General features: G+C 38.4%; 1 protein-coding gene across 1 annotated transcript in view; it reads left to right on the forward strand.

The window, feature by feature from the left end:
* MMRN1 (multimerin 1) overlaps positions 1–16,571 on the forward strand; it is a 50,574-nt gene that overhangs the window by 28,950 nt on the left and 5,053 nt on the right. Inside the window, exons 4-6 of the mRNA XM_086612233.1 lie at positions 2,192–2,290; positions 6,375–6,548; positions 11,443–13,422. Coding sequence (XP_086468359.1) covers positions 2,192–2,290; positions 6,375–6,548; positions 11,443–13,422 — 2,253 coding nt within the window. The remainder of the gene's footprint in view (positions 1–2,191; positions 2,291–6,374; positions 6,549–11,442; positions 13,423–16,571) is intronic.

The raw sequence follows: 16,571 nt of genomic DNA on the forward strand, positions 1-16,571 counted from the left end.
TATCTAGCATGGGGCATCTCATCTGTGGGACGAAGGAGCACATAGGGCTTAATCACCATTTCATGTGTCAGAGTAGTTCATTTGGAAAAGAACTGAGCCACGCTGGTAGAATTATGTAGGAGATGCTATATTGCCAGTCACTCTTCTGAATTTGTTACACAAATGAAAACCCTCAATTTCTAATGTTGCCTGAGAAGTACCTTTCCTATACAGCGATGAAATTTAGTAATTGTACAATATGAGGTATTGTCCCTGGGTGAGTGTTGTGTGTGTGTGTGCGCATCACTGGCTACCGTCCTTGCTGCTCTTAGAAGCAGTATAATGCACTATTGGCTTACTCCATTGCGGATTTGCTCCAACAGTGATACTACATTCTGAGTCTTACAGAGATTAAGTTATCTGAACAGTTTAAAGCATTAGTAAAACAAGCAGACAGGGATAAATATAGGTCCTTGAAACTCTGAAAGTGAATAAAACTGTAAGGGTTTGGGTATTCCACAATGTGAAGCTGTGAGTAGGGCAGTTGATTTAACAAGGAGGATGAAAGATAAGAATCTTGACAGTATAAAAAAAAAAATCTGGTGTCCATAGCAGTACCAGTGGCAGTGAATACATGTAGAGCAACAGAAAGACTGATAAACGAAAGAATAAAAGGATATCGATCAGCTGGTCTTTATCACAGGCAAGTAACTGAATCCCTTGTCATAGATGATATCATCACTTTGCCACCTGATAAATCCCGTGTAATGAGTTGGGCTGAATTCAAGTATTTAACTCCTGTCAATAACCATGCCACAAAAAGATAACAGAAGTTATTGAAATTAAAACTATTTGAGGATTTTGTATTTCTTATTAACCAATTTCAATAAATTCTATGAAACTTCCAGTCCATATGATACTTTCCTTTGAGTTCCTGTCCTAATTGTTACTTCCTGCCTCCCTTAATTTACAACATAAAACACCTTTTATCATCCTTAAATGTAATCTGTTGTTCTTGTACCAAGAGGCTGATGAAGCAGGGAATTTCTTGATTCAGCATTTTATCCTGTTTCCTTGGATACTCACATTATGGTCAGACTAGGTTTTAGTATTTGAACTAGAAAATAATGTCGCCGTACTCAAGTTATTCTGCTTGTACTGTACTAAAGACTGTGAATCGCATCAGTGCCACATAAGTGATGTTCCTTAGATGTGCTCCAGCTGGAGCAACATTCACTTCAAAATGCTTCATGAACTGAGCAAGCATATAAAGATGGATATGAATTTACACTCGCAAATTTACAACCTACTTCATACATATTTCATTTTTTAAAAAACAATAATGAAATGAAAATGACACTGTTAAGCATAATAGCTAAAGTAGTAAGTCAGGAAGGTAGAAATCTCAGTTCCCAGGTATCCCTATCAGTTGTTTCCTACTTTTTGTGAGTAAAGGCACTTTTGTGGACCTCGGTTTCCCCAACTGTAATATTGAAATAATAATAATAATCATGTTAGTCTAGCTTTTTGTGAGTTGCTTTGGGGTCTTTGGGCTGATATGTAAAATAAGCACAGGAAATCCTATCTACCATGGCCAGAGAAAATATTTATAAACTTATCACCTTCATGAAGATTTTTAGTGTATGTACCAGTCACAAATCTCAGATGATATTTGTTGGGGTTTGAAATTTGATTATGTTTTAAAATGGTTTTTATTTTTTGGGTGCTGCAACAATGTAATATCACCATTGCCTTTAGTGGGAAGATTTCTGTGGTTGAAGATTTGTGTGATCTGTCAAAAAAACTATCTGTTTCGACAAACCTGACTAATTTTGTAGCTATAGAGAAACCTAATTAATTTAACAGCTGACAATCTCTCTGTTGTCTTTGTACTGCTGTTTTATATTGATGTAAAATATTAATCTAGAATTTTTTAACCCTGGAGATTTCAAAATTCTGTTCATTATGGGCAAAGTTTTGACATTTTAGTATTAACACCAACCCCTGCCAATCTCAGGAAGCCATTTATAAAGCCTTTCACTGTCTTAATGCAGTCCCACACCGTGTTATAGGTGGAATAAGCAGATAGTAAGAATCACTACAGATGATTAGTAAAGTTGGTATAGAATAGAGGGAGAAAGCAATTGTTGTGGAATCCTGATTGTCATGTTCCATGTTTCACTTGCATCCTTTCTTCTTCTCCTTCTTTTAGCTCAAGAACGACAATCACTTATACACAGCAAACAGGCTGAAAGCAGCAGAACTGTCAGCGAGAGGACACCAAGAGCTCCTCAGGACCCCAGTGGGCCAGGTCAGCTGCTACTATTACTATCTCCTCTAGCCCAGTCACTGACCATGTGACTCACTAAGATCACTGCAAAAACAGTTTGAGAAAAATCTGTGTCTGCTGAAGGGACCTGAATGAACCCTTAGAGTTTCTAGCAGTCATGGTTCTGTGGTGCACTTCTCTGATAAAGACAGGCAGAAGAAACTGAATTTAAAGGTACCAGTAGCTTAGCATTTGTAGAGTGTTTTGTGGCTAAACTAAAACCAGGAAAGTCAATCTGCATAGAAATATTTATACTATTAAATTACTGAGTAAAATAGATGAATTAACAGAAAAAAAACCCAACACAAAACCACAACCAAACCCAACACACCCCAAAAAATCCCAAACCAAACCTAGGAGTAGTATAGGTCAGCATTGGTCATAACACAATTAACATAACCACATTTTCTTTTATCTGAATGCATGATTATTGTTATATATTTGATTATAAAAGTTGCTGCTTTATTCAAAATCAGTACAATGACACTTCAAACTTTAGCAAGGGCAGCTTGGGTGTGTTTTAAGGTACTCCATCTAGGATGATCAAATTGCTAAGCAACACAGGAACATTTTACAGCTTTATACCACAGATGTTTGAGACTTTCCTATTGCACCATACATTTGCTCACTGCTGTGTTTACTTCAGCCTATCTAGACCATAAGGTTTTGGAACATAATGTCAGTGTTTTTTTATAAGGGTATGTACAGACCTCAGCATCACAAGAGCTAGTTAGTAACAATAATGCTTTTATTCAAATAGTGATCTACATTGAGAAGTTACCTTAGGTGACTGCTGCATGAAAAGCTTCACCACCTCTTAGTCTCTGGAGTTGTTAGGTGTACTCACTTCCCTTTACATTTATTTTCCATTACCATCTGCATGATTTAAATTTTACCAGCACAAATGTTCCAGAAAATTAATTTCATAGTTGTCTGCATAAGTATTCATGGGAACGGAATTTTATTCATGCCAGGCAGGTTTGCACACTCACTAAACCGGGAGCAGAAACAATCATGGTTTATCAAATCATTCCAATTAACCATGAATTCTAATATTAAGTGTTCACTATAAAGAAACATGAAAAGATATTTGTGATTTAGAGGTATTCGAGTAGTTGACAGACTATACTGTATTCTACTGTGTACCACCTGAAGGTGTGTATGCCTTTGAGGGTATGGAGATGTTGGTAATGCAGAATTATTTAGAAAGTCTGTGTACTCAGAGAACTGCCAACAATCAGCATATCATGTTTAAATAACAACAAAAGAAATATAACAAACATGCTTGAATAAGGAAGTCGTTTGAACAAATTACTCTCTGCTTGTGATATACTACCCAGCAGTAAGGGAGACTGCATTTATCAGTAAATTTTCGGTGGCAAATTACATGCAAGTTATTTGGCAGTGTTCTCTGCTTACTGTCAAATGAGCTTGTAGTTTACATGGTGAGGAGCCAAAAGATGGACAAGATGTGAAAGACAGTGTAAAGAAGGTGCGTTCCTTGAACTTTCCTAGTACCTCCCTTTTCTTTTGAATCTGTTGATGTTTCAGTTATGGGTGTCTACACTGTTTGTGTAATTATCAGCTGTAACTTACTACGGTGTTATTGCCACTCACACAGTTGGAGTGTTTTATTTTATCCGAAAATATTTTATGGAACCAAATAATAAGGCAAGATATGTTCTCACGTCTGTGTGTTGTAGTTGTCGATATGATGTTCTGGTGCTGGAGTATTCACTCATGCTGGGAGAACGGTGTTAGAATCCAGACTGCCACAGGGTTTTATGGAGACAGTACGCATGTATGTGCTTACGTCCATATATGTGTTTTACTTCAAATTGTAATAGACAAATAGAAAAATTTGAAAGCCTAGGAAGGAGAGGGAAAGACTGAATCTGGCATGGAGATATGGAAAGATATTTTCAAATGGAAGTTAGGAGAGTGCTGTTGCCCCTTGCTGATATTGTATGAGCAACTGAGTTTCCCAGTGCTGGAGGGAGGAGCATGTTGTCTAGTAAAGCCAACAGGACACATATGAAAAAGTGAGCTTGATCAATAGAGCATTAAAACATGCCACTTCTCTTAGTAGGAATTCTACTCTGAAAAATTACTCTGAAATTGGAATCTGAGAGCTCCATGTTGATTGCTTTTCAGTTATTTTTAAACCAAATGGGGTCAGTTTAGAAGGAGAGAGATACCTGTTCTGGCTGCCAACCTCGCAAACATGACCTGGGGCCAGGACCGACTGCCCTGGTCTGTCCCTCTATCAGCAGCTGCTAGGACTCTACAAGCCAGATTCTGTTTCTGGATCCCATTATGCAGCTGTGCCACTGATAAACCTCACTTCCAGGTTCATCTATGCAGCTTGTCTTCCCCCTTCAGTCGGAACTTGCAGAAAGAGAACTGAAGCAAGCATTGCACCCTGCTGGTTAGTTATCTGTTTGGGTGACTATGCACGAGCCAGTAATGAATTAAAATAATTTTCTTATAGAAATAATTCAATCAGGAGCAGAAGTATCCAGACCTGTCTGCCTGTCACAGAGTAGTATTATGGTGAAGAGTATTCGATCAAAGAAGATCCATCAATGGCTTGTCTTCACAGTGCTATTGGGGAGAATTGCCACTCTGAAATAGGTGTATGAGTTACAAACACAATTTTGTGTCTGTGTAAATAGACACCATGAGCAAAGTAAGCACCCGGAGATACTAATATCCTAACCTAAAGCAGCCAGCCTTGTTCACTAGGCCCTACTAACTATGAATTTTACAACCAACATACCTCTACAGGAGAGCATTCTCGTGAGCATTGGCATGTTTCATCTGCACTGACTGGCTGCACTTAGTGAATTCTCTGGATTTTCCCAAATGTTACCGAGTTAGATATGACACACTTATCTTTTTACATAGTAGAATTTTGAAGAATAAAAGTCTAGTCAGAAGAGTATGCCCTTTTACATATAACCTGTTTTTGTTGTTGTTGTAGTCTTTAGGCCCCTGTGCTTCTGCATGATTTCTGATAACTGTTTCTTGCTATAGGAATAGACACTGATGCCATAATGAAAAATGACATAAGATCAATAACAATACTGTACATTTACGTTAATAAATATTTGTATGTACTGCTGAAGAAACTCTTGATAGCAGTTAATTAATTCATAGTATGGTCTGGATCATGTAGAGTAATATATCATGTGTCTAAGGTAGGCCATTTGGGCTGAATTGTTGAAGGAACTAAAGAGATTTTGTAGCTTTGCTTGCAGCAATTAGAACATTTAATTTTATCAGCATCTTCTGAAAAATCGCGGACTAAGTCTCATTCCTGTCACCTGTGAAACTCAGATGTCTAGCTGAAGTAATGGGGAGTCTTAATTTGCAAGACCAAGGCTGCCTTCACCACTACCTATCTTAAAAGCACACAACTAGGCCTGTTTAAACCTGAAGAGTCTGAAAGCACCAGGAAAAAATTGGACAGGTTTTAAAATAAGCTTGACTTCACAGATCGGGCATCTTTTCTTAATGACAGACTAATGATTATTCCAAAGTCATGTATCTATTAGCTGTTTTTCTGCCTTGCTGCTATGTTGAACAAGTCTTTGTTTTGACCTCAACACTGAAAAGATGATGTATTCCTTCAGACACAAGCCTTGCAAATTCATGAAGTTATGTTATAAATGGTAAGTAAAAACCAAAGCTTTTGTGATTGTTTTAAAGGAGATGATAGACTAAATGAGAGTTAACTGAATATCCTGTAGGGTGCTAGGTGGAGGAAGAATGACATGATGCTGATTAAAATATGCTAACCATTCAAAATACTCCTGTGGAATTATAAATACTTTATAATGGATGCAGATGCTTCAGTAATTAGTTACTGCTGTGCTGCTGAACGTCACTAATACATGCATGATACATGACAAAAATCAAGATAATTCACTCAAGACGAAAAATTCAGAAACTTTTCACCCCACTTCCAGCTAATGTGTCTCAAGTCCATTACGCTTTCTTCCCCCTGCCACCTCCCAATGTTTTTACACTTTTTTTTCCTTTCTTATTGTATTCTCTGACCAAGCACTTACACAAAAAATGAACGAGAAGATTAGCAGCCAGGAGATGAAACTGACTTTTCTACAGAAGAAGGTTGACAGCATTGCTGCTGCGATGAATGATGTGAACAAAACACTTTCTTCTCTGGAAGGCAAAATCAATGAAGATAAGGGCAGAGACTTCCAGTCTTTTCTAAAAGGTGAGAAAAATAAATTAATGTAATCACTCACCCAGTTAAAGGTGCCAGAAAAAAACAAATGCTAAAAACATTCATAGACTATCCTATTCTATTGCTCAACATTTATAGGGAGAATTCTTTTTTAGTTTCATTTCATAATAGAGGGATTTTTTTGTTTCAATGTTTATTATGGTGTCATTTATAGTGACAAAAAATTTACTTTCTTGGTTACTACATCATCTACATGGTAACTTAAGCCACTATCAAGACATTTTCATGTACTTACAGCTTCTGCAAATATTCTTATCTCTGTTTTTTATTTATTTGACAGCTGCTAAAGGACGTAGTATTAGCTTGGCTACCAAGTCTAAGTAATAGTATTTAATACGTAATTCACATATGCAGGGGAAATGTATAAGAAATTCTGTGATGGTTGTATTCACAGCATGGCAAACATCCTTCTGAATAATTACCTCTGATCGTATTAGGCTACCTTTGATAAACGTCTGTACTCATGTTCGGTAGATGAGAAAGAGCCAGCAATCAGGAGGTTGGGCAGACTTTTGCCAGCAGAATTATGCATCCTGCAGCAAGATCTGTTTGTTACCCTGCTACAAATGGTGCTTAACAAACAGGTTGGAATTGAAGCTTTCATTTCCTTGAGTGCAATATTTTTCTCATTTTTCAGGAATTTTCCCCAAACTGCTTGTATTTTACACTCTAGAATCTAGAGGACTTTTTTATTGTTTGAGTAGAATGAGAGGACTGCAGCTTCTAACACTGAGTTAAAACTAAATGAAACAATAAATACTTTCATATCTCCCTTAAATTTATCAAGTGTGGTACCAGTTCTTGTATTTCCAGCCCTCTGTCTCCTGAGTTGCTCGTGCTACATGCTAGATGGCTCTCTTGTACCCTGGATCAAGTTTATCCCACCTCTCGCTCAGTGACCTGCTTTCACCTCTCCACATATTGCTAGATGACATTCTTGACCCTTGGGCATACATTTAATTTGTCTTAATATTTCCCATTTCCCTTCTTCTTTCTCTTCATTCTTTTTTATATTCCATTCATTCCAGCTGTCATTCTCATGCTATTCCAAGGGGTCTTTTCCTGCATGCTGTGCTCCTGCTTTTCCATTCCTTATCTGTATTTAAGGGTCCAAGCCCTAATTAAAATGTGCAGTACAAAAAAACTCATTATTTCACGTTTCTCTGCAAATGTGTTTCAAGCTTTTATTGTTTTCATCTGTAATGCTGTTACTATACTTGCTTAGATGAAATCTCCAGTTGCTGTCCCTTTTTTGATTTATGTTCTCAATCTCTCTCTTAATCAAGTAGCTCTAATGAAAATGCTTCTATCAACTACTTTGCTTGTCTCTGATTATGGGCACTCCGATACAGGTTGTTCTTGGCTTGTACACAGGTAAATAGCAGCGATGAGTGGAGGAGGGGAGAGAGAACAAGGTTAGTGTTTCTCATGGCTTTTATATGTAGTGTCAACAGGCAACTGCAGTTTCTGTCCAAGGAATGTCAGTCAGTCATAATCCAAGTGGGCAAAGAGCATCCTAAAGTAACAGGAGCTGGAAAGAGTTTCCATGCTGTCCCCTAACTTGGTACAGATGTGCAGTATAGGCACATCAGACTTGCTAGAAACACAACTTTCCCCACTGCCATCCTGAAGCAACATGCTTTTGAAGCACAGTTAAGTCTGTAGCAGCTTCATGCTATTCTGGCTTCTTCCTTCTTCCTCTACTTTTCCATTTTCTTCCCATGGTGTTCAGGTCCTTTGCTCATATCCATTAATCGCCTTTTTTTCTTTTCACAGAAATTCTATTGGCTCTCCAGCTTTGTATCAGAGTTTAATAGAATTGGGGTTTGTTTCTGTGAACAAACAATTTAATACAGTTTACTAAGTCTTTATTTCTTGGTTTCACCTGTACGTGGTCTTTGGTCCCACAAACCTGTCATCTGTTGATACAGGGCAACACTCACCAGAGTAACTGATACCCTCCTAGAATTTGACTAGTGAAACCTGTTGTGCATTTTTAAAATTGTTTTCATACTCAGAGGACTGTTCCTACTTTTTACTTAGAGAAAATAGTTTGGTGTTCTCCCTTTGATTTAATAAACTCTGCTTACTTCTTGCTATTCTTTCTTCGTCCTTTCACTCCACATCAAGGCTTTTTATAGACTTCTTTCCTCTTCATTATTAAAATGTACAGTTCTTTAAAAATGAACTCAACAATGGAGTGTTAATCACTTTCAAGTCAGAAATGTAATTTACGGGTAGATATATAACCTTAACTCAGTCTCCCGTGTACATACATTTATTTTGCACATTATTCTTCAAATAATTGAAACTGCAGAGGGAGTATATGTTGACATAAAGTAATTACGCACTTTGGATTTCAGCCAGGGAGTTAAAATTAAAATTTATAATCTCATAAAAAGTGCAAGAGATCTTTAATGTGCACTGGTAGTTTGGACCTTTCTATTTCAAAATGAGCAACAGAGAAATTGAGTTACATCCATGAATGTACTCGTGTATTCTCAGATCAAGCTTAAGAATAAACCCAATTGTCACCTACAACACAAGTTCGAGTCAGGTCTTTCTGTGGAGAAGCAAGCTCCCACAGCGTCTAGCGAACTTTGGAATAGCACTTACTTAGCAGGTACTTAGTTGTCCCAGCCAGCAAGTAAGGGAGAGAGAAACCCAAAGCTGTGAACTGTTTTGTCAGGTTCCACTCCCTTGGTAACAAGAACACCTGAAAACCAGAGCTGAGCTCCATACAACACCCACGATCCAACTAAATAGAGCAGAATGGGAGACAGCTAGGCTGGCAGTTTCTTGACTGCCACGGAAAAGGCCAGTATAGATCCTGTGGAAAAGCTCTCAGCAGGATGATCTATTATGATGAAGAAATTTAATTAATTCCTCACAGAAGGTGTAGAATAATCTTGTTTCTTTCTGGTTATTTTACTCTGCATTCCTATTTTGGTTCTTCATCTCGGCCACCAGGACAGGTATCTTATACTGTTTTTCCTTCACTGAAGTTCACTGACAAAGCTCTCTCTATAAGTGTGCGCATTCATATGTATATATCTGTTTAGTCATTTACTTGCACTTCAGGTAGTAATAAGTAAAATAATAAAGGCAATCTCAGTATTATCACTTTGTTGCTTTTATAGTTTGTGTAAAAATTGCTGTGACATCTGTGACTGCAGTTGACAGTTATTGAGTTTATTGCTTAGGAAACTTCGTGCTATATTTCTGAAGTGGCTCTTTTTTAGGCTAGCAAACGTATTGCACCTGCCTATTATATCCTGCCTTGGAAAAAAAAATCATCTGAACAAGTGACAGATTTCTCCCCTAAGCATCAGAGGTGTTTACTATCTGATGCCCCATCCCTGGAAGTGTTCAAGGCCAGGTTGGATGAGGCTTTGGGCAACCTGGTGTAGTGGAGGGTTTCCCCGCCCACATCAGGGGGGTTGGAACTAGATGATCTTCGAGGTCCCTTCCAACCAAAACCATTCTATGATTTTACTGGACTTAATGAAGACTGAGACTAATTTATAGTTCATAAAAAGCAAATATTATCAACTAGATCTCTATTTCCAGCTGGAACACACACAATTCAAATGGATTTCCTGAATAGAAAAAGTACTGTGCTTCTCTCTAGCTCAGTGAACAAAACAATTTTTATTTGGAATCCTGTTGCACACTTTGAGCCCAAAGTTGCATTGGGTTTCGTGGGTCTCATTTCCTGCCATTTTGCTTCTCTTGATGTGAATGTACTTTCAAATAAGGTTTCAGAGCATACCTTGCTCTTTTAAAGATGAAGCAATAAAATTCAGGCTATATAAGTAAATGAGAGGAAAACAGATAAAGGCAACAGAGAATTTCTGCCTTTATCAATACAATTTTAATCAGAGAACCAATGGTCATCAAGGCATTGTAGAGGTTGAAGGTTTTAACCGTTATATCACAAGCTGGCTGCAAGTGTTCATAGGCTTTAGAAAAAACATGCAAAGAATGCTTCAGTGTTTTAGCTGGACGTAGTATAGGGGCTTCTTCTGGAGAATAAATTAAAAAAATCCTTTTAATCTCACACCAGAGCAAATCTACTGCTCTAAATAATTCAAATATGTTATGCAGCACTCGTGACAAACACTATTTTATGACTGTCTTAACCCAGCTAAGGCTATACGGGAGACATATTTTGATGTTATTCACAGGAGCAAAATTCCCAAACAGTCACTTCTGCTTAGTGCTCTTCAGGATCAGTATTCCTAGGAGCTATTTAAAGAGTTGTAGTATGTAAGACTAACTAAAGGTTTGTACCTTTAAAATGTCTGCCTTTTGCAGCAGTTGTCATGTTACTAACTTCAGATATTCGATAAGGCTATTCTTTTTATTTTGCTTTTCTTACTATAGTGTATTGTATGAATCACCACATGCAACACAATAGGAAAGTAATAATGTCTGCTTTCACTTCTTGACCATAATGTTGATAAAGCAGGTGGTTTTTCCTTGCTTTCCCAGTGGAGAAAGGACGCATCATTTTCTTATGAGCAAGCCACAAAAGCACACAGATCTTCTCATTTCAGTGCTCAGAAACAGCTTAGCTAGGAGATCAAAGCTGATACCAGGTATGCAGAGTATGAATTTGCCCTTTCAAAATAATAGCAAAACTCCCATTGATTTCAGTAGAAAAAAGGCTGAGTCTTCAAACACTATTCGCCATCCTCTACTTACTCTGCTTTAAATTTTGCTCTGTGGGTGGGTAAATCAGGGCAGGGATGTGTGTGTTTCACTTCTGTACGGCACTGTTTTTGCTAACTTTGTGGGAAAAACTTTGATGTTGCTAACACAATTGGTTTGATTGTTTCCGTATTTCTGCTTTTTCTCAAAGGTCTGAAATCCAGAAGTATTAATGAATTAATCAAAGACATTGTCAGAGAACAGTTTAAAGAATTTCAAGGTGAAATGCAAGAGAGCATGGCTCAAATTTTCAAGACTGTGTCTAGTTTGTCACATGATCTTGAAAATACAAAAGAATTAGTCAAGCATCTGAATGAAACACAACAAAAATTTGCTCTGGAGAAAGACAGTGGGCCAACAAAACTTGACATTCTGGAGCTAAAGAGTCATATGGTGCAGATGAAAGAGGAAATGACCCTCACTTGTGACAAGCCTATGAAAGCTTTACAGGAAAAACAGAAATCTTTGGAAGATAACTTGGAGTATCAACAGTCAAGAAGTGTCATTTATTATGAATCTTTAAATAGGACTCTTTCTGAAATGAAAGATGCTCATGAACAACTGTTATCAGCTGAACAGTCTTCGAGCCAAAACATCCCTTCAGCAGATAAAGTCACAGAGTACAATGTTACAGAGTACATGTTCACACTGCATGAGAAAGTAAAGAAACAGGGTTTGATGGTGCTGCAGATCTATGATGACTTAAGAGTCCAGGATAGCAAGATCAGCAATCTCAGTGTTGCACTGGAAATTCAGAGAGACTCTGTTCTGGGAGTCTGTGACAACATGTTGTCAGAGAGCAGAAGGGATTTCCAAATGCAGCTGGCAGCAGCCCAGGAGAATGTGCTTATCCTAAACAAAAGTCTCTCTGACCTAGTCCTTCCATTGGACAATAAGATGGACAAAATGAATGAGCAAATTAATGATTTGTGCTATGATATGGAGATCCTGCAACCCTTGATTGAGCAAGGAGTACCTTTTAGTCTGACTTCAGAGTATGAACAACAAATCCAAGCTGAAGTAATCAATGAGAAGCTTGAAAACCTCACGACTGTCATTAACAGAATGAGTTCTACAATTAAGGAACTTTCCAAAACTCAGGAAGGACTTAAAAATGAATCTCAGGCTTATTGGGATCTGTTTGAGAGTCGTGTTAATGAATGTTCCATGGAAATAGAAGATGGATTAAACAAGACCATGGCAGTAATAAACAGCGCTATTGATTCTATTCAAGATAACTATGTACTGACAGATACACTACATGCTCTAAGAAATGAGACTGAAATCTGCTGTGGCAGAGCTGAGAAAGTGGACAGCCTCCTGGCTTTCATTCCCCAGTTCCAACAGTTGAATGAATCCCTCTGGAGGCTGCTTATTGGCAAGAAGTATGAATTCCCTTCACAAGTAGCTCCATCCCTTTCTGATCTTCCACATGAAGAGTCTGACAATAGTATCCTCCACAATTTCAGAAGATTTTTCTATATTTTAAATGAAACATCTTCAAAAGTGGACAATCAACGAAAAGATATCAGCCGCCTGGAAGAAAAACTATTTGACTCTGTGGAGGAATCAAAGGACCACGAGGTTCGCCTTCTGAGTGTAGAGTCAAAAATTTCCAAGTTTTTGGCAAACAACTGTGTCTCACTGAAAAAAAACAAAGCTACCTCAACAGAGAAAGAACAAGTGATCTCGCTTCAGCTCCAGACACTGAGTTCCAGGATCAAGGCCCTGGAAGCCAAGTCAATCCGCTTCTCAAACAGCATTCCACTTCTGAACAAGACTGCTCAGGAGGCCTGGGGGCTGTGTCAGGATACCGATAGCCGCATCCAAAAAGTGAACGCGAGTATACCTGTCCTAGTTAAACTTGCTCAGCCAGATATCCCCCTGCTGCAGAGAGGCCTCAAAGAGCTCGTTGAATCTGTGCTCGAAATAAAAGCAGGAACTATCTTGACAAATTTAACACAACATGTTGACGTATTGGTGGCAAGTGCAATGAACAACATCACCAAACTTCAGAAGCAGCTGAAACCAGTTGTAAAGAAACCAGCTCCAGCGAAAAAAGGAGCAGCAAATGTCACCATGAGCCTGGCAAGCCGAAGTCAGAGAAACGCAGATAATACTATAGATCCAGGTAATGCATTTTACTCTACTAAAAATTAGGATCTTTGTAATAAAGGCTTGCGTAACCGTTGTGATGAGCTGAGGTGGCAGAACTTGACTGAGGGTGAATAAAAAGTCCAAAGGCTGCCATAGAGTGTTTCAGAGGAGCTTGAGGCTACTCCACTCTCTTGCTTACAAGAGAATGTATTTTTCTTATGAGGACACTCTGCACTAAGGCATCTAGAAAACTTCATTTTATTTTCCTCAGTAAATTCACATCTGATCAGTTTAAAATATACGTGCACGCACACACACTCGGCTGAGAACCTGACCTTTCAAATGTAACTGACAATTTAGACAGTGTCTAAACTACAAGAATTTTGTGCCTGCATCTCAATTAGCAATTTCAGTAAAAAAAAACATGCAAGCTGAGAGAGAAATTTGGAGTTGCATCAGTTACTTTGCAGTGTCAGTGGGGATCAGCAGCATCACAAACCTGAAGCAAGCGAATACACTAAACGTCTGTAATGAGGCTTTTGCCGGTTCCTTCAGTACTTCATTGAGATTATTAGTGCAGTTACAGTTACAACAGTGTGTTCTTGCAGAATCAGGAGCCTAGCCAATAAAGTGGGTTTGACTCGAGTCCAGCTGGAGAACAGCTTAGCTGAGTGGAAGCTGCCATTCTTAAAAAGGACATTTTGAATGTGATTCACTTCTGAACTTAAATTCAAATGTCATCATACGAAATGAATTCACATGGATGAATTCACAGAAATACAAACTCTGAGTTATGACTTTTGGAATCAGGCTTGAGTGAAAATCAATAGCACAAGCTAATGTTACATGGAAATATCATTTCTGGGAAAATACAGAAAATGAAGAGTGGTTAGGTGACTACAAATCGTCAGAGGGCTCTAATTCACATTAAAATAAATGAGACGGATTCCTAAATGACACATAAATGTCCATATACTTTTGAAGACCCAGACTTAAATATTTTCTGTGAAGCATTCTTAAACTTACAAACATTTCTGAAATTATGTTTGGTCGTTATTGCAAGCAGATGTAGAAGTAGTAAGAGCCTGTCCTAGGTACTCCACATTGATGAATTAGTGTCTTTCCTATTTATGGTTTATCTCATGCTGAATTTTAACAAATATCTTACTTGATAACATTGAAAGTATGCTCGCTCTTACAGAAAGTGCAGATCTTTGCAGATGTTGAGAAGGCCTGTTTTTAAGCAAGGTTTCCACATAGCAATGTTTATGCAGACTTTTCCATCAGTAACAAGCTTTTGCACGCAGTGATATTTCATGCCTAGCAAAGTCATACATTATAGATCTGTAAGGTAAAGAAGTAAGACCATTATCCCGATTAACGAGTATCCATCTTCTGCCTGGGCAGATTTTACTTCTCCGGGAAAGCTTTTTTTTCTTTCCAGTGGACCATTCGGAGATATATGCCAGCTCTACTAAAGTTTCTAGAAAAAACCTTAAGGCATAATTGGTTAATTATAAAATGTATTTGATCTTAGATCATTTTTTTTTAATCGAAAAGGTCAGAATAAAATTCTACAAAGAGGTGAATGACAAATCTCATTGATTCCAATTTGTTCAATGGTGGATCCTACTCTAACAGATTGGGATTTTCATTGGTTTTAATGTGTTCAGGGTTTGTCCCTAAGGTAATATTTTCCTCAGTAGTCATTTGAAATGAAGGGGAAATGTGTGACTTTGCATTATGTATGCCAGGGACATACGGGTTTGTAGACTTCCCATGTTGTGGAATGAACAAAAGAAAAGGTTTATGTCAGTTAGAAGCTGCAATCTGTGTATGAGGGACGAAAAAAATCTAACACTTTACCTGTTACTAACTGTAACAGCAACTCGAGGTGAAAGAAGAAGAGATGGTCTTAAGGCAGCTTCAAGTAGCTGACGTAGGGGAGATGTCAGCCTTTAAAGAAAAAAAAAAAACAGTAAACTCTTCATTAGTCCTGGTTATGTGTTGCGTCTGGTCCTACCTTCCAAAGCACTGTTCTGCTGCAGAAATGCGTGATGCAGTGCAAAGGCAACTTAGCCCTGTTCCCGTTTTCCCATTGCTGTTTAGTCCTGTGTCTGCTCTCTAGGGAACTTAGAGGCTGCTGCGCTTTCCAAAGGTGAGTGCCCTCTCTTGTTGCGTGTCGTGTATTAGGTGTGGTTTTGCTTAATTCAGGTTACACCATCCTCCTATCAAAATGAATATCTGAGAATGCAGCTGTGTTATATTTATGTATTTAAAACAATGCATCCATGTGTGAGAGAGGTAGTTTCATTCTCATTTTCTCTATGTCTTATTTCTGATTTTGTTTTCATATAATTTCTGACTCCTGACAGAAATGCAAGCTTCTATTGTTGCTTTATCATTCAATCATTCAAGCCTGCAGTAGAATTAATCTACTTAAATATTTTACATCTTGTGTTTTAATGGTACAAGTTTGATGGTTATTCTAGTTCAGTTTTATGACATACATTTCAGTTTTTCATATTTACTCTTTAGACTAATGGGTAGATCAAATGCTTTGGGGTTTATTTTTACTTTTTTAAATTTAGCGATCCTGAAATCATCGCACTGTAAGTATTAGATACCTCTGCTTAACAGAGGAGCAGAATTGTCAGAGTCCAAGTAGCTCAGATCAATCTTACCCAAAATGGGAGAGCACAGCTGAGGCACCTTTCCTCCTTGCTTTTTGCCCAAAGGCACTGCAGGTGAGTCTTCGGGCTTTTTCGCACCATGAACACCCTACACAGCACTTCTGCCTGAATTCCCTGGCAGAACCTTGTGCACTGATAGCCTCAACTGCCCTGGGCGTCCTGACCTAGCCCCTGCCTATGCACTTGGGATCCCTGTTTCAGCTCAAACCAAACTCCCAGGCTTTTTGAGTTGTGCTGGGCTGTGACTAACCCTGGTTACCATGATCAACCTGCCCTGCTTTTCTTGTCACATCTCCAGGTGAGGCACCAGCCCTGCTGTCACTCTGAGTTCCTGGCTGCTGGCCCCAGCGGGGCTGCTCCCTGGCACTTCTCTCACATTAGGCTACTGGGGATGCTCAGTACTTTTGTCACTGTCAGACTAAGAGCACTAAGTCGGAGGTGATTAATAATTGTGGATTGACAACCAGTCTGCCCCTCTGTGAGCAAGGTG

This window comes from Tauraco erythrolophus, chromosome 5 (assembly GCF_009769465.1).
Source record: "Tauraco erythrolophus isolate bTauEry1 chromosome 5, bTauEry1.pri, whole genome shotgun sequence".
Lineage (NCBI taxonomy): Eukaryota > Metazoa > Chordata > Aves > Musophagiformes > Musophagidae > Tauraco > Tauraco erythrolophus.